The sequence below is a fragment of the Engystomops pustulosus genome, chromosome 1 (genome assembly GCF_040894005.1).
Source record: "Engystomops pustulosus chromosome 1, aEngPut4.maternal, whole genome shotgun sequence".
NCBI classification, from domain to species: Eukaryota; Metazoa; Chordata; class Amphibia; order Anura; family Leptodactylidae; genus Engystomops; species Engystomops pustulosus.
The window spans coordinates 250,808,921-250,835,737 of record NC_092411.1 but is presented as its reverse complement, the minus strand read 5'-3'; the positions used below and the strand labels follow the sequence as shown (position 1 = coordinate 250,835,737).

At 38.6% G+C, this 26,817-nt stretch overlaps 1 protein-coding gene across 2 annotated transcripts; it reads left to right on the top strand.

Annotated features, from left to right (window-relative positions):
• Positions 1 to 427: 427 nt before the first annotated feature.
• Positions 428 to 21,602, top strand: PDGFRA (platelet derived growth factor receptor alpha). 2 transcript variants are annotated; one of them, XM_072124265.1, is made up of 23 exons: positions 428 to 597; positions 8,479 to 8,542; positions 8,889 to 9,203; positions 9,307 to 9,573; positions 10,198 to 10,328; positions 10,883 to 11,054; positions 12,316 to 12,505; positions 12,620 to 12,735; positions 12,861 to 12,987; positions 13,076 to 13,269; positions 13,462 to 13,556; positions 13,810 to 13,942; positions 14,055 to 14,159; positions 14,274 to 14,384; positions 14,973 to 15,126; positions 15,244 to 15,410; positions 15,981 to 16,090; positions 16,177 to 16,299; positions 16,588 to 16,699; positions 16,782 to 16,881; positions 16,971 to 17,076; positions 17,612 to 17,847; positions 18,557 to 21,602. In XM_072124265.1, exons 2-23 carry the CDS (start codon positions 8,491 to 8,493, stop codon positions 18,702 to 18,704), a joined length of 3,264 nt encoding a protein of 1,087 aa, XP_071980366.1. In that variant the 5' UTR covers positions 428 to 597; positions 8,479 to 8,490; the 3' UTR covers positions 18,705 to 21,602. The 2 variants fall into 2 exon arrangements, with proteins under 2 accessions (XP_071980366.1, XP_071980376.1); XM_072124275.1 differs by lacking the exon at positions 428 to 597 and adding an exon at positions 615 to 1,301.
• The last annotated feature ends 5,215 nt before the right edge of the window (positions 21,603 to 26,817 follow it).

The following is a 26,817-nucleotide window of genomic DNA, read 5'->3' as shown; positions in this document are numbered from 1 at the left end:
GGAATAGTAGATGTGGGTTTTATGTTCAGACGGATGGGATTGTGCTCTCGGAGCTCCAGTAGTAATTAATACTAGCTTTATAGTGATTGAGAGGTCAATTACCTCTGCTTGCTTCATAGTTACTCTAGTTAATATGTATAATATGTAGATTAGGTTCCATTTTCCTTTACTATATGGCAATAAATTACCATCACAGACTTGAAAAGTAGCACTATGATTAGTTTAACTCTTTGTGTAACCTGTGAATGCAGACCCCTTTGTTTATGGTAAAGCCCCTCAATCCACAAAGTGCTAAGGGGCAGCTTGTTTATTGCCAGGCTCTTGTAAGGGGATGTGTTTGTGTATGGAAAGTCAGCTAGTCTGCAGGGGGAGTAGCCTTTTGTATAAGAGGAGGGCTTGCTTTTTTTCTGACATCTCTCAGGATGATTAGTTTTTTTGGGGGGAAGGATGGGCTATAGCACTGGATCAATTACAAGACTCTGAGCTCCAGTCTATTACAGTGCAATCTAGAAGGAGGTGATTCCACAGGATTCTCTGGATTATACTTTATTTCATGCACAGTAGATTTAATACTGACAGATAACATAGGCTGACAAGGTAAGGCAGCACTTCTACCAATGTGCACATTTATTCTAATCATCATGAAATATATTTCTATTATGCAGTCATACATTTACTATGCGTAATAGAGCAGTAGTAGCGAACCTTATCCTCAACTTTTATAAAAGTTGATGAGGTTCTGAAAACATCAGGTAGGGCAATAGTCCACTATGTAAATATCCTATACTAAGTGTAAGGTTTAGGAGAAAGTTTCCAACAAGTTGTGTCTGTATAGCATTGGATTTACTTATCGGGATGGATGATGGCTGATGCTGAGGAGATGTCTACTGAAGGTCTACTGTGCTAGGCTCCTGGAGAAGAACAACTTTCCTATGTGGATTCTTGTGGATGTACAAAGAGCAATCACTTTGCTGGAGTAGATGATTTCATGCTGGTGAAGGTCTCAGGAAGGACTCCATCTGCCTGGGGGTCCTGTGGATGGTTCTTCTCTAAGTCTTGCATGCGCATTCTACTTTGGGGCATAAAAGGCTAATGACAACCACATTGTGAAGGCTTCCTGCATAGTTTTTGGAACGTGGATTTCTGGAATTCGGAGCTGGATTGCAACTTTTTTTTTTTGCTCAAGATATGAGGATTTGATCTCAACATTTCTTGCATGCTCTCATATGAATATTATATCAGGGTTCTTCAGCAATTTGGGGTTCTTGGGTTGCAGTGAGAAACCCCACCTATAACCTAAGGTAAGGATGTTCCATTATGTTGCATTGTGGAGTTTCAACGTGTCCACTCAGTTTTTAAGACTTTTTTCAGTCTTTTCCATGGTGTCTTTAAGGTCTTCTACCACCATATGTTTGCATGTCCTTGTCATGTCTATTGCTTTCTAATAATTACTCGACATGAAAGGAGTGAAGTGGTCTATACATGGTATTCCCAGATTCCATCAGAGCTATGAAATAACTACAACCCCCTTTCTAAATTTCCCCAGATGCCACCACTAGACTTCTACTCTGATAGAGAGCTCTTGTTCGCTATCTTCTCCAGTCCTGGAGATCATAAGTGGTTTGTGATGGAGGGAATGCCTGTTTACAAGGCTGCAGTAATGAAGTGGCTGATCTGTGGGGAAGTTCTACCAGTGGATCAGGCTTCCACATTTGTTCTCGGTTTGGCAGGAACCCTATAGAGATGGGCCAGGCTAGTTGGCTGTTGTGCACTATGTAGAACATTGTTGGATGCTCATTCTGTAGATCAGCATCCAAGTAACATTACAAAACTGACTGTGATATTTTATGTGAAGTCCCCCAGAGTTGGAAAACTTATGGAAAGTTTGAGAAACCAGAATGTTCTTAAAAGCAGATTATGATCAGAAATGTCTGTTATTAACTAGTCTTTGTTATAGTGACTTGTTTAAGGTAATAATAGTACATTCAGTTGCTCCTAGGGTGGAGGCACCAAGTTGTTCCCAAAACTTTCCCTGGAAGAAAAGTCCTTAGATGTCATGTTGTCATCACTTTAGTGACTTCTATTACCCGAATCTATTCCCAGGCTAATCTAGAACTATCCTGTCCATTGCATTACTCACAGAGTAGAGGGATAGATAAGATAAGTGCGTTTTAGGAGCCTTGCTGAGATCTATATAAAGGTTTCTACAAGACATGTAACATCTGTCTGCAGCTGAGACGTGTTATGGGGCTCTGTGAGCAGCAGGACATTGCATCCATTCACACCTCTCACTCCAGATCTATAGATTGTCCTGCTCTGCTCTTGACATTGTGCAAATCTAAGACAAATCGTAGAATAGTAACAGTTCTCTCTTTAAACAGATGTTTGGCAAATGGTTTAACGTAATTGAATTTGATATCTGTTGTTGTGTATGGGATTTGCAGGGAACTCAACATTACCATAAGTAAGAGAGTTATCTTTGATCACAAACAACCAATTAAACTCTGCTACATCTGGTGTATTGTCTCCAGACATTGGGGGAAGGATTAGATGATGGGATAAGACTCACTGGGATGATGATGATATTAATGTTTATGATTGTTGTAGGTTATTGTATTAAGTCATAGTTATAGGCTGATATGGGACCCTAAGCAACAGCCTTGTAGGGAAGCAGTGAATGGAAAAGATGAGATAATGCAAGATACTGGAGCAACCAGCTGAAGAATTAACTGGGTCATCTTTTTGGCGGGGTGGGAAAACCTGGAGTCAGCTGGGTTGGGATAAATCCCTAAAATGTGCTGAAACCTCTGCAGTTGTGGAAAATGGAGTCATATTGTTAATGTTATAGGTTGATGATTGTACAAGGGCTTATATATATATATATATATATATATATATTTATAAATATAAGACTACTGTCTCCACTTCTAAGAATATAAGATTTAGCTGCTGCAATCGCTATGAGCAATAGAAACTTACTACATAGAACTATTTTTTGGGGGGTGCATGTGAGAACTTTGCCTTTTCTATGTAAACAAATTGATGGCATCAAAGTTGGCTCTGGAGATTGCAACAGACTGATAGAGGAGGAGACGCCAGATCTGTGGTATGGAAAGCATTATGAGAGGGTACAATTTACTCCCCCTTCTTCCAGATGTGCCACACTGGAGGGGGGTTGGGGGACTGGCTTCACTTAAATGAGGGGACTCCAGAAAAGGGGGTTGGAAAATACTCTTATTTCTACTACAAGGTGTTGCCTATTTAATAAAATAGGGTGTACAATTTACTAATTTTTATTGCATTTTGTTAGTATATAAGGCTAAAATTTTGCATACTTTGTCCATGGATTCTAACAAGTGAGTGAATGAATAGGAGTGATGGACAGTTTGGCTTCAGATGAGATATACAGTAGTTCTTGATAGAGAAAAAAAAGAAAAACAAATTACCCAAGAGTTGTGTGGGCAGCCTGACACGATGATAAAGGTCTACAAGTCAGGGTGGTGCCTGGCGGATGTGCTGGATAACGCTGGAGCCAGAGCACAAAAGTTCCCTGGAGAGAACCCTGCACAAACTCTAACACCCTGCTCCATGGAGCTAACGCGGTGCTCTGCTGCCACCTAGTGTCACAGCAGCGCCTTGCACCGCACATAAGTCACAGCCTCATTATACTTGTCTGCGATGTTTCTTTATATGAATGATGAGTCATATATACAATCGAAATATTCAGAACCAGCCTATAAATATTTTATTTAGATTTTTAATGTATATTTTATATAGTCTTTTTATATTTTACATAAGTTATAACATAAAATATTAGTTATTTACCGTTTTTTGTATAAATCCAAAAAAATAAATTTTTGGCAAAATAATGATCTTTTCTAATTTATTGTTGGTCATTTAAGTCTATATTTTGTTCCTATAGCAATGTTCTGGTAAAGTCACATGTTATATTTTTGAAGGATAAATCCAGATCAAGTCCTCAATGAATTATTCATTATTACTTGCTAGATTAATTATAAAACGTATTGCCATTAGTTTTAGGTAAGTATGTAGTCCTCTTTTATGCCTCTTGGTATTGGGTATTTCACAGTTTGACTACTCTAAGTGTAATGAACCCCAATTGATGATGATGTTGATAATAATAATAATAATAATAATAATAATAATAATAATAACAACAACAATTAATACTATAGCTGAGAATTATTATTATAAGGTTTGGTTTAAGTATAAGATTTTGGAACGTATAAATGATACGTTTTGTTGAATTTTTATACAAATATTAAAATTAGATTGCAATAACATTGGAGTTTTCGAATTTACTAATAATATATGTAAAGAGCTAACATTTCCTGCATTAGATATAACCTGATTGAAAATATTAGGAATATTTTAGGTGGTGATAAAAAAAGGCACCTGGAAAACAAATCGTGCTTCTCCATGTTTTTTCAGCTGGGAGAAACTACAAGCAGAACAATGGCCAGTTCTTCAGTGCCTCTGCTCAGTCGATTTATTTTGTGGTGTCTTCAGACATGGCAGGTCCCAGATGACTGATTAAGATTTTCATTTGGGGTCAAATACTTATTTTCCATGATGTTCATATATTACCCTTAGTAGGATCATTACAAGTGTAAAGTTGATGGTTTGGTTACTGCAGTTTGTTGTTACACAGATCTAATATGTGTAAAGGATGAGTTTCTATCAATCATTTAATATGATTTTTAGTGCTGCTCTTGTGGTTTAGTGATATCTGGATGTCTAGCCTAGTTTAGGGGCATATTCGCATGCAGCAGATGTATTCCTGAGTTGTTTTTGCCTGTTTTTAACATGAATTTCTACAAACCCTATCCACATGAATGGGGACGGTTGAAGAAATCTTACCCTAAGAGCAGATTCCCTGGACTATGAGAATCCGTAGTGTGCGATCCGTTTTTCGAATGGATTAAACCCGACTGCACAAAATAAAATGTCTGTTATTCCATTGGTCCTTCTGCGTATCCGTTAAAAAGTAGAGCATGTCCTAGTCTAAACAATGTTTTACGTCTCACTTTTAGCCTATTGTTCAGGAGAATCTGTGAAAAACAGATGTCAAAGGGATCAGAGTATCATAAGGCTGGAAAAAGACGCAAGTCCATCAAGTCCAACCATTTAGAATTAAACATTGCAAAAGTTGCTGTGAAACGTGGATGTTTAGTTTGGTTTTTTTACGGACAATATTTGGTTAAATCATGCATTCAGCCAAAGGGCTCTTTCACACTGCTGTTTTTTTTTAACATCAGGATTTTCACATTTTGGCCTATGGACACTTGCAGATTGGTTTTCTCTTCCTGGCTCCAATGATTTTTCACTGATGTCTTACTGAACCATTCTTTTCAATGGGCTTTTTCACACTTCAGTTTGTTAGCATACATATGTCTGGTATACAAATGTTGTCTTAACTGTAATGAATTGTGTGGTTTTAATACAAGCGCATTCCAAAATACATTTTTTATAAAAGTTTTCTATGTAACGGGTGTCAATAACTGAAGTCAGTAGTCAATAGCTGCAATGGAGGTATATGAATATAGAGCTCAAACAAGGCATGAGCAAAGCATTGATAACCTAACCTGACGTGTGATGCTTGTGCTATATTCACACCTGTTCTGTGATATGGCTTATCAAAAAAAGGGAAAAGGAAAGGATCACATTTTCTGTGACCTTTACTTGTCAAAATGATTAGAACTGGTGAATATGATTCTACTATAGAAACAGGCAAATTCTTCAATTGATTTTATTTTTCATTTGCTGGTAAAGATATCCTTGTCCTTCATTTCTATGGGATATAGAATACACCTGCATTATTTACAGTAAATTTTTTGCTAACATTAGAACACCACAAGTATTTTACAGATTCTACAATGTGTATGAATTTTTTGTTAGACTGTAGCAGTCTATAACCTTTTTGATCATTTATTTTATTACCCATTAGTCCATTGTTACAAAGTTACATAGTTAGTATGGTCAAATAAAAGACATATACAGAGACAACATTGTGCATATGAGCTCCCTATGTTGCATCACCAAAATCATTATTTTTATTTCATTTTTCATCCTTAAAGGCACTGGTGCATACCCATTATACATGTAATGACAACTAATAATCCCATAATATCTATTGGCTTTTACTACAAAGATGCTTCCATATGTGGGTGTAGTAGCACCCATAATATTATCTACACTGCATATTGTTTAGAACCAGTTTATTTTTACAACTCTGTACATTTATTTGTACATTACATTTATGTTGTAAGGTTGAAATTAAATTGAACTATTTGGGGCTAAAAGCTTCTGAAATGTATTTTCTCAGTCAACATCTGTTATTGTACTTGAAAAGTGGAACAATTTATTAGTTTGAACAATGAACAATACAAAAAGGAAGCAGTAGTCCAAGCTAACACTTGTAGTTATGCCACCCCGGAGAAGCACTGGCACACACTGAAATTTTTGGAAGATTCTGTGGAATAGTGACCTCTAGTGGGTATTGTTGGTACTGCTGCAGTCACAAAATTGAACACAATGAAAATTGAACACAATTATCCAAAACAGTGCAATTATGAGCAGTTTTCCTGTGTAGTGTGCAGGGTGCAAGACTAGTGGAATGAAATGGTTAAGATCTTTGTATTTGTATTACTCCCTGGTCCATGTTTTATCTGGTTGGAATTGCTCAGATAAAGGAGATTGTTGATAAAGATAGGTCCAGACCATACAGACCAAATTAGGATGAAATGTGATAAAAGAGACAGACTAGTATGGGGCTTCTTTGAAGCATGGAGCTTATCTTACCCCATAGCTACAATTACTCATGGTCCTGCTGCCCACAAGTTATTACTGTAGAGTTTCATCCTAGGCTAGGAAGTCCTTTCATTATTTTTCTCATTGCTTTTAAATCCACTTCCGGTTTTAGATGAAAATGAATTAGTGATTCTACCTTACACTGATGTTACGTGGTCATACAGGATAACACTGTGTAATAAGAGCTTGTAATATAAACTATAGTGTCTGAGTGACTTCTGTGCCACATAGTAATACAGATATGCACATACATTAAATAAAAGTTTGTTCAGTGATGAAGAATTGGGACATGCTCTATAGACAGCTCCAGATTATGGCCGTTTGAGTCCCTTGGTTTCCCAGCAGGAAATCATAATTTTTCTTCCAGTGCAGTGACATCCATATGTGAATGACCCCCTGCTAATGCACGGCCAAACTGTAATAGATCATTTTAGCTTACTATATATAGATTTTGTTCATGAAAAGTCACAATTAAACTTCATTCACTCATTACATATAGATTGACTTCCCAAGAATGTAAACTTTATTTCATTTTAAAGGCTCAGACTAATGGGAAGCTGTCAGAACTGAATAATATGTTGCAAATTCTTTTGTTGCAAATAGTTTTTGTTGCCAAAAAAGCACTACATTTAGTTGAAGAAGGACCTGTCACCCATAAAAAAAGACACTAGGAGCTGCTTACTAAAATAAGCAGCTCCTAGAGCTACCCCATTTTTAGCAGTGATAAACCGCTAGCTTTATTGGAACCCTCCGATAACGCTATCAGACACTGCCGCGAAGTACACTAGAAACGCCGAACCACGCTTAAAGTGGTCAAGCGTATTCATGAGGGTGCGGGACTAGGAGGCGGTGACTGCCGCATGGAACTCGGCAGTCACCACTGGCCTATGGAGTGGGAGGGGAGGTCCGGGGAAGAAGCAGCACCTCGGACCATCCCCTCATGAATACACCGGACCGCTATGAGCTTGGTCCAGCGTTCCTATTGTACTGCGTGACAGTGTCTGCTAGCTTTATTGGAGAGTTACGATAAAGCTAGCAGTTTACAACTGCTAATAATGGGCTAGCGCTAGGAGCTGCTTTAGTACTTTAGTAAGCCACTCTTAGTGCCTTGTTATGTGTGATAGGTCCTCTTTAAAGAAAAAAATCTGATACAATTAAAATAAATCCCCAGTAAATAGAAGTAATTGGTAATTATGTTGTCAGGTATCAAAACCAGTGGTAGAAAATAGAGCAGTTATTGCTTTCTTTAACATGTAAAATGTAACTGCATGAATTGAATGGAAAAGATTCCAACAACTATTCCTCCCTACCACTACCACCATACACATGCATGCTCAGTGTTTTTAATGGTGAGAAAGATATAAGCTCCTTCAAGACACATCTAGTGGCAGCTTATGCCTCTTAAGAACAAGAGGATTGGCTGTTAAAATTCCGGTGTCAATGAGGATTCTCTGAAGCCTCCATATGCAGATAGCTGGCTGGTCTTGTCAAATTTGGTCAACCTTTCTCTTTTTTGCCTAAAGACATTGTAGACTAGTTAAGCCTCAGCAAGAGTCACAACCCATAGAAAGTCTATAATTGTCCATGTGATATCCATGTCATAGTGATCACATTTATTAATCGTCTTTCTCTTTTTATTTCTTGCAGTTTTCAAAAACAATGGCACCAGCCACAAGGACGTCCCTTATAGTGGGATGTGTCCTGCTTATCGGTAAGTGTTTGTCTTGTTTGGTTTAGGTGGAAAGAGCTTACACAATCAGGATTACCATCATTCAGATGACCTATCTGGCTTAACATTGGATTGTAAACAATATATATATATATATACTGTATATATATACATATTAATATATATTTTTAGTAAAGAATAATAGGAACAATTTAACTCACAGACAATCGCCTTAGCCCCATCTAACAATACATTAGTAACACTGCCTATCGTCAGACTCATACTGGATTAATATTGGTGGCCAATCCATAGCACATGATATCAGTTTTGAAGAATGTTACCTATGGACGGAATATATAGGTTAAACATATCTTTTGTTGTATTTTAGGTCCGTGGCTTATCTGTGGTCAAATTCCCTTACCGGTAATCTCACCAATTAACGAAACGGTCATACGGTTACATGATTCCTTTTCCTTAACGTGCATTGGGGAAAGTGAACTGGAATGGGACTACCCAAACATGAAGGATGATGATGACAATGTTGTCACTCGCAGTGAAGAAAACAACAGTGGCTCATTTGTATTAGTCTTAGAAGTGAAGAACGCGTCTGCTTATTATACTGGAAGCTATACCTGTTACTACAGAGACCTGCAGACTGACGATGGCGAGATCAAGGGTGCAGAGACTTATCTATATGTCCCAGGTTGGTTTATTCCCCCAAATTAAGAAAACAATGTTAAAATGAATGAAGTATGCAACAAGCCTATAGCTACGTACTAATGTGTACCTGGCCCCTTCTCTTACAGATCCCACAATGCCCTTTGTCCCATCTGGTATGTTTGATCACTTCATACTAGTAACGGAAGATGACATTGCCACTATCGCATGCCGGGTCACTGATCCTCACCTTGGTGTGACTTTAAGGAACGTAGATGAAGGCAAGATAGTCAATGCTCTCTATGACAGCAGGCAAGGCTTTCTTGGGATTTTACCCTCAGGTTCCTACATCTGTGAAACAACAGTCAATGGGGTATCCTTCAAAACGGAAGAATTCATCATACAGACCTTGCAAGGTAGAGTCAAGATTTTTAATTGAACTTTTTCTTATATATATTCTTATAGACCAAAATATAAATTATATTGTTGATATGCCCCTCCCCTCTACTACATGTATCAGGATTTTGGTTGGATAATTACAGCAGTCACTCAGAGCAGAGGGGAGGGGCTGTAGGACAGTTCATCGAAACAGCAGAAAGCTCTTCAGGCTGAAAGACCCATCCAGAGCACCCACAGGAGTTCGAAACCTGAATTAAAAGGTTACTTTTTACAGTCCTGCTGCTACTTACTACACACACAATGCTACATAGATCTCCAGAGCCTATAACTAGCACTGTCTGCAGTTTATTATAGTCAAAACTGACAATGGATTCCTTTACGTTGTCTTATGTTTATGAGTAAAGATGAATGGACCAGTAGTTCTAGTTCCAGTTCGGAATTCAGGATTGGGCCGCGCAACCTGGAGGCAAGGCAACATGAACTAAAACTACGGTTGCGCTCATCTCTATTTATGACACTTCTTATCATTACAGGGATAAGAGCTCTCACATTTGTCAGGATGTAAATGAAATCATATTAACAATTTGGCTCTTTACTGCTCTATAATAATGTACTGATAACATTGTTCTTGTTCCTTGCAGTAAATAAGAATATCAGTGTGGAGATGCAGGCAACAAAGACCGTGTTCAGATCAGGAGAAACCATAACCATTACTTGTATTGTTCTTGAAAAAGAGGTTGTTGATTTGGAATGGAATTATCCAGGACAGCAGGTAAATTATAATCGTAGATTAGGGAGAGCTGTAGCCAGGCTATACATGGGACAAAACCTCAATTAACAGCTCTTACTATGTATATATAGTTTGCTCCTTGGATAAGTGGAGTCTATTAGGGTATGAATAGACAATGCGGGCAGGATGCAGCAAAGACGTAGATGTGATGTGGCCGGCTCTATCAGTTGAGCAATTTTGACAATAATTCATAACAAGTTAATATTTAGTTAACAGAACATAAAGCTGCCACTAAATAATAATTTTGTATTACATCAGAGCCGTGTCCTGGCCGCACCGTCTGTTTGCACCCTTATTGTATGCATTGAAACACCAAGTTATAGCATTTTCTTGCAGCAGCCATAAGTGTCCAAACATTACATAGAGACTTTTGGACTTCTCACTCACTACCCATATAGTGTGAGTGCCCTCTAGTGGTGGCCAGAGGCAGCTATAGTTTTATCATCTAGTCACGTTATAACAGTGTGAAGAGCGGTAGGAGATTTTTAAATTTATTTGTAAAAATTAAGCTAAATGAATATCACCTGTTATTACAGAGAGGTGTTGGTATCAAGAAAGTTGATGAAACAAAGGTTCCCATGGTAAGACTGGAATACACACTTACCATACCAAACGCTACTGTCATGGATTCTGGAGAATATGAGTGTGTGGCCACCAGCACTATAGATGATGTTACTGAAGTCAAAAGAACCAACATTACAGTTCATGGTAAGCAAATATTAGACACAGGCAGAAGAATAATATCTGTGACTTTCAGGTCACAAGATCCCTTTCATACAATATTATCTTTTATCACTGATTTGGTTATGTTTTTAACTCACTTTTATTAGTCTCCAGAGACATAATTAATAAAAGCTTACAAATGACAAGAGCTCTTAATATAGGCTCAATGCATACAACATTAAAGATAGTAGCTGTATACAAAACGAGGGGAGGGAGAAGAATGTATTACACTGATGGCAACAGATAGCATGACTTCAATTCTTCTCGACTCAAATGTCCAGAAGGAAGAAAAACATTACAACATCCAAACGTAAATGACATCTTACAGTTACATTTTTTATAAAGAGAAAAATTCCAATCCAACTTGGAAAAGAGGGTAGAAGGGAGTAGGTATGAAGGATTTAGGGAGGATTCCACCTTATTTTCATTCACAAAGGGATGGACCAAAAGGAAACTATCGCAGCCATAAACATTATAAGAGGCGGGTAACCCATATCTAGTGGGGCATCCGGGAGGAAAGAGCGCCATGAGCCCCATAGTGTGTCAGATTTATCTGTGGTTCCATCTAAAAAGCTGATTAAAAAGTCATTAACCATGATCCTGGTGAGTTTCTTCTTTGTGTAAACCAGTGGTGGCGAACCTATGGCACTGGTGCCAGAGGCGGCACTCAGAGCCCTCTCTGTGGGCACCCAGGCCATCACAACATGAAGTTCACCAGACAGGACTCAAAGAATCTTCCTACAGAATCTTCCTACAATGATAGGGGAATTTGCTCTCCTCTTTTCAACTGCTTTGGTGTCTTTAGGAGGCTGAACGATTGAAAGTTGTCAAAGAACAAGGAGAAACACATTACTGCTTAAATTGCTGTGGTGGCACTTTGCAAAAAATAAGTGGCTTTCGGTTGAAGTTTGGGCACTCAGGCTCTAAAAGGTTCGCCATCGCTGGTGTAAACAATAGGTATAGATGTAGATTTCCAAGCCCCCGCAATCGCTATCCTTGCAGCCAAACAAACATATTGATGAAGTTACACTAAGCCTTAGCCATCCCCGACACAGTATCATTCAATAGCACTATCCACTGATTTGGTTTTGTTAATTTGCTAATTTGGAATAATTTTTTAATTTAGAAATTAAGTTAAATTGGAATAACCAATAAGTTTGTGTTATTTTTATTATTTGCTAGTCTCAGAAGTCTAGGGTATCGGATAAAGTATCCGGACTAACATTGATACTTTCTTTACTTCCAGATAAAGGATTTATAAGCCTGACTCCTAACTTTGGATTACTGGAATTTGCCAACCTTCATGAAGTGAAAAGCTTCTCAGTCGATGTTCACGCTTATCCGGTGCCAAAAATCTTCTGGCTAAAGGACAACGTAACGCTAAATAAGAGCCTGACTGAGATCACCACCAGCACACTCACTACAGAGGAAGCTTGGTAAATCTATGCACTCACCACCTCATTTATCAATAATTACCCAGTTAAGATGGGACACATTCATTTAGATCATAATTTCATAAGTGAATTCATTCCAATTCTTGTGTTCCTCAGGTTCATAACTATGTTACAACTCATCCGTGCCAAGGAAGAAGACAGTGGGCTTTACACCCTTGTAGCCCAGAATGACGCTGAAACCAAAACCTACTCGTTTGAACTGCAAATAAAAGGTGAATACAGTTAATAAAATAATGATCCATTTTTAAATTAATTGAAAACAATTAAACAATATTTAAAAAAAATAGTTTAAAAGAAATGGATAAACTAAAACTTTATTCTTTTTCAAATATTCTAGTCCCGGCATTGATATTACAGTTGGCGGATGATCACCATGGATCCACGGGTCAGCAGGCCGTGGAGTGTCTGGCTAAAGGGATGCCGATTCCCGATGTAGAGTGGTTGGTCTGCAAAGATATAAAAAAGTAAATATTACAATTTTTCATTGGTACATCCATAGTATTAATATCTGGAATATTATATGTGACAATTTCTTATGTTTATGTATTGTAGGTGCAATAATGATTCCTCCTGGTCCATTCTGGTAACCAATGGTACAGAGATCAGTATGGAGACTCATCAGGACAATGACAACACAGTGAAGAGCCAAGTGACCTTCAAGAAAGTGGAGGAGACCGTGGCCATCCGCTGCATAGCGAAGAATGATCTGGCTGCGGTTGCAAGGGAGCTGAAACTGGTTGCACCTTGTAAGTGTTTTATCAGTTATTATGTCCAGAAGTGCGATATAGTGCAAATGTCTGACTATATCTCTAACTCTGAATCCTCATATAAGTCACAAACAACTGGTGTGACATTATCTATATATATATATATATATATTACATAATAGGAGATTGACTTTGTTATTTAATTCATTTATTCTGTCTTCTTCTTCAAAGCTCTCCGTTCAGAACTCACTGTGGCAGCTGCGGTTCTAGTATTACTGGTGATAGTCATCATCTCTCTCATAGTCCTTGTCATCATATGGAAACAGGTAAGAATCCAGATGCTCAGATCAAGATGTTAGATATTATCATGACCTCTGTCCAAAGTCTATTTTTAGGGCCCTCAAGTACCAAATGTCACTTTTGGTATCTTTTCATAAGAGAAAGTGGCATTTTGCTTGCTTCATATACTGGGCCTTGGTGCACAACTCTATTGTTGTACATCATATTGTGAAGCTAATATCTAACTATCTGTAGGAATATATATATATGTAAAATATTAAACCATTCTTTCTATTTCAGAAACCAAGGTATGAAATAAGATGGCGGGTCATAGAGTCAATAAGCCCTGATGGCCATGAATATATCTATGTAGACCCCATGCAACTGCCCTATGATTCACGATGGGAATTTCAAAGAGATGGACTTGTTCTCGGTAAGAGATTTTACTGACAGTTTTATATGATTATAAACCATGTTTTTTCTGTATACTTTATTTATGTGATTTACTATGTGTGTGTTAATAACCCTAATTTGTTATGGTTCAGGCCGAATCCTTGGATCTGGTGCCTTTGGAAAAGTAGTGGAAGGCACGGCATACGGACTCAGTCGCTCACAGCCTGTGATGAAAGTAGCTGTAAAAATGCTGAAACGTGAGTTAAAAATTATCAATCTCTATAACATCTCTATAACTACTTATCTATCATCTATTTATCTTCTAGAGTTAGTGAAAGTTTATTGATTTGTATCTTTCTTTTTGTTAATAGCCACTGCTAGATCCAGTGAGAAACAAGCTCTTATGTCAGAACTCAAGATCATGACACATCTTGGAGCTCATCTGAACATAGTGAATTTGTTGGGCGCGTGCACCAAGTCAGGTATGTATTGATGGCTTATCCAGACAAACAAGACATAAGGGGAGGTTTATCATAGCTTGTACTGTAGGCCTAAAAACAGGCGTACAAGCTGTGATTTCTGTGCCATGCCGGGAATAGTGACTTTTTCCCCCTCTATGCCAGGTGGGTGTATGGCACAATGTAACACCAGATCACACCGATAGATCCACTGGCGCCACTTTAGCGCCGGCTTATGATTATCGTCCCTCATTGTCCAGGTGGAAAATACTATAGCTACCTCCTCATTTCCCACTATTGTGTTACCCCATGTCCCTACATGTTTAGTGGTCCTGATGCTTTTTGCTGACATTTTACCTTTTATAAGTAGAGATCACACTCCTTGAATGTTGGTATAGAAATCACATCATAGGAGCATAGCCTTCCATGTAATAAGAATTTTGTATTTCTATAGCTCCATCAAATTACAAATTTTACAGATCATAGGAACATATATAAATAAAATAAGACACTATAAAACAAAAACATAGTCATACTAACAACAGTAATGAGGTTCCTTCTTGAAAGAGCTTACAATCTATGAGGTATTCATGAGATATCCTTATTTTGCAGGACCTATTTATATTATTACTGAATACTGCTTTTATGGAGATTTGGTGAATTACCTGCACAAGAACCGGGATAATTTCCAAAGTCGACACCCAGAGAAACCGAAGAAAGATCTGGATATCTTTGGTCTGAACCCAGTTGATGAGAGCACAAGGAGGTGAGATATGGTCTAATATAATTTGCAATCTACCAATGGATTTCTACAACATATAGATGGTACATGGGGGGTGTTGAGTTAACTATAAATTATAACTCAATTCTCTTCTCTTTCCAGCTATGTGATTTTATCTTTTGAAAACAATGGTGACTATATGGACATGAAGCAAGCTGACACCACCCAATATGTTCCTATGCTGGAGATGAATGAGGCATCCAAATATTCTGACATTCAGAGATCCCTGTATGACCGCCCTGCATCTTACAAGAAGAAGCCTATCTCAGGTAGAAATAATTGGAATAAAGAATTTTCTTATTGCAAAGAATATGTATAAATATGAGATAAAGAGATGATAGATAGATATGAAATGGATATAGATAAGTTATATATAGATAATAGATGCATCAGGGATACAATGGGGGTCATTTATCATTTTCTTCCTTGCCGTTGGTGTTTTTGTGCCTTTTTGCTGTGTAATGGCTGTTATGCGCCAATTTTGTGATTTTTTTTGGAATGTTACACCTCAATTTGCTGTGCATTATTGCACCCTATTTGCCATTACATTGTGCCTCATTGCGCCAGTCCTGACTATGCTTAGGAAAGGCAATGGTATGATTTGCGCTACAAATTGCGCCTTATTTTAAATTTGTGCCTAATGAGGCGCAAAAAAAAAAACAGCATTTGACAAAGAGCCAAAACAACAAAGACAAATGAGGTGCAAAAAATAGACTCACAACAGGCGCAAAAAAAGAGCCCAGAGAAGGGTAAAATAAGATAAATGGCCCCCAATGTGTAATAAAATTACTTAATTTATATACAAAACCTCAGTCTTATCATGTTTTTTTTTCAAACAGAAGTGAAAAACCTCCTTTCAGATGATGGATTTGAAGGTCTGACTCTGTTGGATTTACTCAGTTTCACATACCAGGTTGCCCGTGGCATGGAGTTTTTAGCATCTAAGAATGTACGTTGAGCATACAGAGTGAATTCCTCTATACACATACCTCTCGCAGACCCTAATCTCACTGTACTTTGTTTCTCCCCCTGCAGTGTGTACATCGGGACTTGGCAGCTCGCAATGTCCTACTGGCACAAGGGAAAATTGTGAAGATCTGTGACTTTGGTCTAGCCAGAGACATCATGCACGACTCCAATTATGTATCAAAGGGCAGCGTATGTATCAAATCTAACCATCATTTACAATGTAACATAGATGGAACGTTATAATTACTGCGACCACGTTTCGATTTAGAGCAGAAATGACTGGTGTCCATGTAGTTCAAAGTATAGTAAATTACATGTCATTCCTCTTCAACCCCTAAATCATTCACTAGATTGAAACGCTCATACACAGCCGCTCCCAAACTTTACTGGATCTAGTCATAAAACTGACATTATTGAGTGGAAAACACTTGGAGTTCTATGGGTAACATTAAAGTTATGATGTCTTATTCCACACAGACTTTCCTCCCGGTGAAGTGGATGGCACCAGAAAGTATCTTTGATAATCTCTACACAACGCTGAGTGATGTCTGGTCATTCGGGATCCTGTTGTGGGAAATATTCTCTCTTGGTGAGTAAATATTGATGAGACATGTTTAATACATTACATTTTTTATGCTATGTTTGACTTATACTATATATTGTATTTGTAGGTGGGACACCATACCCAGGAATGGTTGTTGACTCTACTTTCTATAATAAGATAAAAAGTGGCTACAGAATGGCAAAACCGGATCACGCTACCCATGAAGTGTAAGTATTACCGAGGTCCACTGAAAACCTGGCTTTTATTCTTTATGATGAATATTACATTTTATTATATTGTCGCTTTGTTTCTTTAGATATGACATTATGGTGAAGTGCTGGAACAGCGAGCCAGAGAAAAGACCGTCTTTCTACCATTTGAGTGAAATAGTCGAAAGCCTCCTTCCCGGGGAATACAAAAAGGTATGAATGTATCCTATGGATCTTGTTTCTAATATTCTGTAGTGTATAAACACAACTATAAGACCCAGTGCACATCTAGGTCCAGGATTTCTATTCTGCTTTTCCATTATACAAGGGAAATATGGAAAGCAAATATGGAGGGGGAACAGAAACTATTGAAGGCAGCTTTGATCTTAGCCCAAGACATCCTGTCACACTTTTTAATACAGTCTAACATCTAGGGGCTAATAGCTAATAGGAATGGTGCAAACTCTCATAGTGTTAAATTTGGTACATTTTTGGCCCAAATTTAAACTTCTTGTACACCTGAAATCAGGTGTTTAAGCCAAGATTTAGTTTGCAACTACTTTGGCCTCTTCGCCGGGCAGGAAGGGGTGGTGCTGGGCTGTGCAGTGGGCGGCGTTTCACCAAAAGTCACTAGTATTTCACTGAGGATTGCACATCTGTAAAACGATTCTTCTACTTGAGTACCAAGTTGTTTGTATGATGTGTACATTATACAGCTAACAATCGGTGTATTTTTTCCTCTTTGCAGTGTTATGAAAAGGTTCTTCATGACTTCTTGAAAAGTGACCATCCTGCCGTTACTCGTATGAGAAGTGATAGCGACAATTCATACATCGGAGTGACCTACAAGAATGAGCATAAAATGAAGGACAGAGAAAGTGGCTTCGATGAGCAGAGACTTAGTGCGGACAGTGGCTACATCATTCCCCTGCCAGATATTGACCCAGTTTCAGAAGATGAGTCCGGCAAGAGAAATAGGCACAGGTAATTTATCTATTGTTTATACTTGGATAATCACTATGGATCATTATGAATATATAAAAATTATGATGACATAAAAAAAATTGAAGTTTTACTACCCATAATCCACAATTACCAGATACCTAAAATGTACCGTATAAAAAAATACTTTTAACTTCCTATAGAAACTGTGGAAGACATTTATACAGAAAACTTAATTCTAATATTTTACATACTTCTGATGCAGATTATAGAACCATTCTTAGACATGCCGGACCTGGCATAGAATTAATTTGGGCGTCTGATATATCAAGTGGTCACAGCCACTGGAGAGAGGCTGGAGAATGGGCGGGAAGCGGGGTGGGCAGGCTGGGTCGTTAACAAATGGCCAGATTGTATTCTCCCCTGAAAAAAATGGTGGAGACTATAGAATAAAATTCCACCAGTAAAGATCTGGTCTACAGTTCCTCACTGCAGGTGTTTACACCCATATTTACTAAGAGGCCGGAGCCCCAGTCGGTGGGTGGCACCTTTAAGACTGGGGCTCAAAATGGCAGTCTTCCCCCATTGGCAATTCCTCTAATTGTGCTCAGTCATGATAAACTTAAATTTGTCCATGGATTTTGGTGTCCTCCTCCCATTCCTGCAGCTGTATACATGTATATATAGCAATATCAACATAAAATACATATCACGTGTAAGATTTTGAAATTATTTTTTTTTCATTTTCCAGCTCTCAAACATCAGATGAAAGTGCAATTGAAACAGGATCCAGCAGCTCCACATTTGTCAAGCGAGAGGATGAGACCATCGAAGACATTGAGATGATGGATGACATTGGTATAGATTCATCAGATCTGGTTGAAGACAGTTTCCTTTAAGATGCAATATCTCAATTTATTTTACTAACCACATCATGAAATAATACAGGAAAGGCTGTGAAGTCCAGGGATTCTATTTTTTTACTCAGAAAACCACTTGGTTGCAATGGACAACATGAGATTGAGCAATCTGCCTTGCCGACCATACACCCAGAGCACAGCTACCTGCAAGGAACTATTGTATTTTTGGAAGCCGTAACAAGAAACTCTTCCTAGTGCATTTTATCAATCGGTACATCTTAGCATCTCAGTATATTTTTCTTATATATATTTTTTTTACATTTGTGGACGGACATGAAAACAGTGGCTTTGTACTTCAAGGGCATTCTTGTCTCCAAATGACATCACCCTGGAGCCGAATTTCATCCATGTATTTATGTAAATAATGAACATATTATCTGGACTAACTACAAGAGACCACTCGAGAATTTATGTGCTATGTTTTGTACCGGGAGCTGCTGTTATATAATTGTGTAAGACTTTTCAAACCACTTAAAGGGACGGAAGACATCTCAGAATATCTGCATTTCTTCAAGGATGCAAATGTAAAACAAATGGGGGTCTATACCCCCCAATAACCATCGGCGCCATCTTAAATGTTGTTTTGTGCAAGTAACAAAAATATCAGTATTAATACTAGATGAATTTTATAAATCATCAAGACTTATTTCTAATCCGACTGACTTTAAGGACTACCTAAACTAACGGGAAGCTGTGGGTATTATTTTGTGCATTAACATGGTACTTCTTACAGATTAAATAATGGTTTAAGCAGAATAATATGTGTAACTATAACAGAACTGACGTCTGATTTAGCAGAAGTATTGACCACTAGCATCTCCATAGAAAAGACAGGGCTAAAGTAGATTGTGATTTGTTCTAGTTTGGTATTTTTTTTAAAACCCTTAACTACATAGATGTGTGTAATTTTTGAAGGAGAACTGGATTCATCTCCTTAGTCTATACTATCAGTATCTTTAACGCAAAGTAGTATAGCAAAGCTTGGGGATTACTGCTGTTATATGTCTATATATACTCTAGATCAACCTCTGGAGAAAATCCTGAGCACCTGCTTCCTCAGTAACTCTAAATTTAAAGAAATAAATATGACCTTCCGAATGTATTTTATTTTAAAGCATCCCTGGGTCGATATATTGATATGTTGAATGGGGAATGGCAACCTACATATGTCCTATTTTAAAGAAAAAAATACCTGAAATTGCAAATTTTCTAAGGAAGTTTGTGGGACACTTTTTTAAATTTTAGTTCTAAAGGTTCCATACATTAGAGAATAGTTGAATGAGGTCACTGATTTTGCTGGACCTGTGAATGTGTATAGAGGTCTTCCTATTTCTTTTTTGATAGATGATCTCTGGGGAAAAAAAAATATCATCTATGGGGAATCTCAGTTGTTTTATTCTCCCTGGTGGTAAGGTGTAGGACAAACTCATGAAGAATTACTGCTGCCAATATGTTTTACTGTTCTTGAAAGAAGATTAGCAACCTTGCCCAAAGGGGTTGTCCGGAGGTTGACAAACATGACTGCTTTCTTCCAAAAATATCTCCTCTCCCGACCAAGGATAGTGCTTGGTAATACAATTAAACTCCATTCATCTCTATGGATTTGAGCTGTAATAAAGGCACCAACCATGGTCAAGTGTGGCACTATTTTTGGAAGAAAGCAGCCATGTTTTTTAACCTCTGGACAACCCCTTTAATCGAGGACTGAAAGGAACTTTAAAGGTATCAAAATATTAAAGGACATCTACCACCAGAATCAAGGATTGTAAACCAAGCACTCTGACATACGGGTGTGTGCCCCCTCTGGCAGGATCTGTTCTTTTTTAAACTTCTTAAGCCCTTGTTTTTAAGAATAAAAGGCTTAAAAAATCATGCAAATGAGCTTGGGGGGCTCCAGGCTCCATTAAAACCGATGGAGTGGCTCATTTGCATATGCATAAAAGACTTATTTTGTAAAAACCAGGACATTAAAAACTAAAAGTAGAGCGGATCCTGCCAGAGGGGGCACACACCTGCATGCCAGTGTGCTCGGTTTACAATGCTTGATCCTGGTTGTAGATGTCCTTTAATAGGTGTTTTTGTTCATCATTATAAGTGTAACCAACCTATATTGACAATAATGTGATGCTGACATATAATAAGCTACATTTTTCATCAGGTACTATATCTAATGCTTCCAGATTGTTTTACTCTTCCGAGCCCAATCATCAGGATTTCAGGGCCATAGGATACTGGAATAAAGGAATTTTACTGCACCAAAAAGATTTAGTACTACCTTTAAAATATCCGTAGACAGACACAATGATACGTCCTTTGAACATATGGGAATGTGGGGATTGTATAGAAACGGTTTGCAGTATGTTAGATCGTTCCTTCTAACCATTAACCACACAGGAATCCAGGTTATTTTAACACAATCCAGCTGGAATACAAAAAACTGGAAAACGGTTCAAGGAACCAATAAAGAGGACCAAATGTGTTGGGTTGTGACTTCGTTGTACATTCCACCAGTTATTACAATGTTATATGTTGTAGTAATGGATAATGTAATACTGCAATATTCTCTTATCATGTAAAATGCAATCCCATATTCTCCAGGAAACAGGACAAGATACTTTTTCAATGGGTTTTGTGTAAAGAAAAGTCCTACTTTGTTATGAAGGACGTAAGCTAATGTGATGTTATACATCAATCTGTATATTTTTATTACAATATATTCCTTAAATACTGCCAAAACAATTATGTTAAGCTGTATCACTGCCTTTGTTATATGTGTTTTGACTGTGATGTACTCCACAGATGCGTTAACTGTTGCACTTTTAAAATGTCCAAAATTATATTTTAGAATAATAAAAACCTATGTGTTTCTAAGATGGAACAATGGATGTTGAGTAACAGGATGTGATTTCATTATATTCTTTTGAAAAAGATAACATTGTCCTATATTAGTCACAGATATTCTGCCTTATTTTTCAAAATGAGGTTCTGCAGCAGTTTAGGTGAGTGTTTTAGGGAACAATGTAGGGTCTACTATAATTTACTATAAACATGTTTGGGGCAGAGACATAGGGGGAGATTAAGCAACACTTCTATGGCAGTTATTGACATAGAAGCACTGATATGATATAAATGCAAATTCTTGGGCATTGCAAGAATTTTCAATTATAATAGCGACTACGCCACCTCCACGCCATGAGGGTATGGAGGTGACGTAGAGGGCGCGCCTAAAATCACACCTAAAGTTCTAAGCCTCGTAACATCCTACAAAAATAAGAAGACGGATAAAAAACCATGTCAATATAAAGCAGACATTTGGTAAATATTAGTTATCAAGGTATTTTGATGCTATGACTATGTGTCAAAAAAGTAGAAAATGTTGAATTTCCAAAATTAAGAATATTTCCAAATTTTCTCCAAATAATGTTTTTTTTTAAAAATAAATAAACGTTAAACATATTACCCAAATTTTTCAACTAACATGAAGTACAATGGGGCACATTTACTTACTCGTCCTGACGTGTTCCCCAAAAGTGCATTGTCCGACCGGAATGCACTGTGCCGCAATTCACTAAGATCGTGCATCGTCAAAATCAGATGGATTGTCCAAAGGCACCAACATTTAGTCTCTTCAGTCCTATTATTACAGCCCGGCGCTCACGATGCAGTGACTTTCAAGTGTCAACTTCCCCTGCCTAAAATCCTCTTCTGTATTTTCAGCATTTTTTAAGTCCTGAAGCAGCCTTCATCCTACATGATCCAGATCAGAAAACAAGTCCCTGCTATATCATAGGTGTCAGCTGTATTGGCATCTGCAGAAAAACATACACCATGGGGGCTGGCAATGGACTTATGGTCAGTCCCACCAAGTAAGAGTGCCCAGGGCCACCTGCTTACACCCTTGCAGATGGGATTCACCCTCTGACCACTTACAGGACTGGCATCTTCCCCTGTATATTTACTGATGCAGGGAAAGAAGCCAAACAATAAGTGTAGACAATACATTCCATTTCTAGGGCTTCTGGCAAGATTATCGTTTTAATTGAAAAAAAGTTTCATTTCAGACCTTATTTTATTTGGATCACCTGTTTTATAGATACACTTGTGCACATACCAAACAATATCAATTGTACTGCTGAACTTAGATACAAATTTGCCACTCTACAAGGATGTAGAGAAATTATTAGGATAAATTATTATTAGCCACGTATACACAGTGGTAATGATTAATACAAAGTTAGTATAAAGGTCCTTAGTGTGAAAAGAAACATGGATTACAATGAAAATTAAATCCTATACATTTTTTTTAGGAAATAGTTTATTATAGTCTATCTATCTTCAAAGGGAACCTGTCAACAGGCCCCATTTTTGAGCCTCCTCCATGTCCCCACGGACAATAAATTGCTTATCCCCAAAGAGTTTTTATGAAATTTCTTTCATAAGCCGAGGCCCCTAATTTTACCACCAAAACCCAGCCCCCTTAAGTATACAGCCCGCCAGCTCCCTTAACTACACATTAAAAAAACAAACTTCCATACTCACCTTCGGGCAATTCCAATGCTCAGCGCCACTCCCCGATGCTCCAATCCCTGTGGCTGGTCTTCTCTCTTCTCTCTGTTGTAACAGCTGGCAGAGACGCGTCAATCGCACACACTCTGACATCATCAGTGGCGACACCATCGTAGTGTGCGCCGGCCGGCAGATTGCGTGGACGCTTCCCTGCCGTCTGTTACAACTGAGAGAAGACCAGCCACCGGGAGCCGAGCCGAGGATCGCGAGCCGCATTGAGCATCGTGCCGTTGGAGGGTGAGAATGTAAGTTTATTATTTTATTGACTTATTGAGCACAAAGCAGTGTTCCCTTATTTCAAACTTACAGATGAGCATTTTGCAGAGGAGGGAGGAGGGGGGAAGGGGAAGTCTGATCCATGCTGAACACTCCCCAGGGACACAAGACACAAGCTGGCAGGGAGCCAAGTAAACTTCAATATAAGTAATTGTTCTAACCAATAATACCAAAAATATTTCATAAAAACTGTTTAGGGATAAGCTATTTAATGTTTGTGGGGACATGAAGGAGACTCAAAAATGGTGTCAGGTGACAGGTTCCCTTTAAGCATTTCATGAGTCTCAGCTAAACCCATTCACAATCTAAAGCAGGGTTTTGGAAACCTTTGTTCCAGCCAAGGGATTTTTGGAACATTATTCGGGCCAATAGAAAATTTTTAACTTTAAAAAGTAGCATGCTGTATTTGGTCAAACATTTAAATAAATTAAATCAGTTGAGCAGCTCCAGTGTTGGTCGGGGCTGCGCTGCGTGTGCTTAGTGCTGTTCTGTCTGGTTACTAGTGCAGTTACTAGAAGTGTAGTTATACTGTCTGCATCAGGCCATCAAGCTAACAGGCAACAGGAGGATGTGTCCCCACATTTGGAGTGAGCTTGTAATTTGCATGGTGGATGCCCGGCTTGGTCATGGTATGGTGAGACACTGGCCCACATTTATTAAAGGTGCTCTGACGCATAATCGGCCCATGCACCCCGTTTATCATGCAGTGTCCAACAGAATTGTGTCGCACGCCCTATTTTAAAGGTGCACCAAAATCAGTCGGAGCAGTGCAGCATGTGCCAGATTTATGAAGAACGGGTACCACAATGACTGAATCTGGCACATCCTGCATAGGATGAAAGACAGAAGCCACAATATGAGTAGAATAGAGACCACAATATGCATGGGATAGAGGACAGGAGGCTACAATCTGAGGGGGATGGAGAACAGGGTCTACAAAATGAGGGAAGATGAAGAAAAAAGGCAACAATGGTAGGGAGGGTGGAGGACAGAGGTCACAAAAGAAGAGAAGGAAAAGAGAGGCCACAACATGAGGAGGATAGAGGACATAGGTTACAATATGAGCAGGATAAAATTAAAGAAGGGGTATTATATGTCGCTGGATGTCATTAGCTGGAATTATATCGTTCCAATTGTCGTGCTTTAGTTGTGCTTTGTATCGGTGTAGTTCTCTGGATATTCTGGTACTGTTATTGTTGTCAATATCTTTTTAAGATTTTCCTACATATGAATACAGGTTTTTAAAATTATGTTCCACAATAAATTTCCCTGATGTGTGTATCATAATTTGTTATTATAATATAATCATTGATGTGTTAGATGAATATGGTTTGTTTGATCATAACTTTTGGGTCCAGCTGAACTCCCCCCAAACTGGGGGAGGACATGACCTGAGGTTTGCAGATCAACCATTGTATTTATATGGGCACATTCTATCCTGGTAAGTAGGCTATGACTAGGGGCACACAACTGTGGCGTAACTAGGAGAGGCAGGGCCCCATAGCAGTCTTCTGAAGGGGACTCCCTGCCGGCTTAAAAATTTACATATATCACATTCCTATATACATAAACATACAGATCATCACTCATACATACACATTTATACACTGCTACACACATATAGAGCATATACACATCACATATACACACATACAGTGCCATATACAGACATACAGCAAATATACACACATACACACCATACACCATATACACATCATATATACATACATATAGAGCATATACACATCACATATACACACATACAGTGCCATATACAGACATACAGCTTACATACACACATAACGTACTGTATTGAACAGGCAATGGTTAAGTGGATGTGAATTATCTGCCAACTGTATTGCACCTTGTGCCCTAAAATGCGATTGGAGAGTTAGCCACCACCTGACCAGGTTAATAAGAATCCCCTTGGACAGGGAGGGGCTAGAGTCAGTTCTCTTTCCAAGTCAGTCAGTTCCAGAAAGAGCTTAGAGCACGTGCTCTGACCACAGGCCTCTTAGGCCCTAGCTCCCACTAGAGAGCACATCCTGTCACACAGACAGAGTGAAGAGAGGGATAGTGTCAGGCCACTATCAGGGCTCATAATCAGCTAAACCCAGGACAAGAGCGGCAGCATCCACAACTGGCCACAGCTCCATCTACTGCATCTACTACCAGGATGGTGAGCCAATTCCTGAGGACCCTCTCCATGACCACTCCAGTAACTGTTCTTCTGTGAATCGTTCAGGCCTGTTGTCTGCTATTGTTCAATACAGAACCGTGAGTTATTTTGCACAACGTTGCCTCTGTCTGATTCCTGGATAAGGCTGTACCACCACGGGCTCCTCATCCATCACCCATATATTACAAACACTCAGGGGTCTCCCTACGAAGCACCGTGACACAGTGTGTATTCCGGGCCCAAGCTGCCTCCAAGCCCTAAGAAAAAGCGGTCCACTGTAGTGTGAATTACATATGTTTCTATGTAAGCTACAACCCTTTGGACTATGACATGTTGCCAATTGCCAAGACATCGCCAGCTTTTTTGGGCTGGTTTTTTTAGAAAAGTGGACCTGGCAAATGTACTAAAGACAGAACCAGAATATATTACAATAGTTTACTCCAGACTGGTATGGATCATAGTGGAAAACTATGCCAGGCAGGACCATCCATGCGTTGGATTTACAAAAAGCCTGGGGGAGACTGGGGCATGTTTATAAAATACATGCACTTTTCTTGCATGATTTTAGCCCAGATTTAGCTTTGTACAGTAATTGGCATTAAATTTCCAATGATCATGAAGTCATCACCAACAGGAGGAGAAGTGCAGATGAATGTCTTGTTACCACTGGAGCTAAGGATGCTAGGGATTGTTTTTGCAAACGCAACAGACCATTTTCAATGAGCACAAGCAGTTTTCACATTTACCACCAGATGGCAGAATTTTACTACATTGTAGTTTAAAGCACAGACTAAATCCTTTTCTTATTGATATGACTTGCAATTCTTATGCAGCGAAGTAATGAACATAGATAAGTTGACCAGACGTTCTAGTCTGGCCACTTGACCTGGACATATTGCCAGATTGGACACCCCTAACAAACAGCCATGGCTATGAGTGACGTGGGGTGTCCCAATTCAGCAATATGACTGGCCAAACCCAAACGCCAAACTTGAATGTCGGGTCCACTACTCTCTAGTAATGAATGGGGTCTGGTTTGTTCTTGTTGTTTCTATTTTTTTTACTTATTCC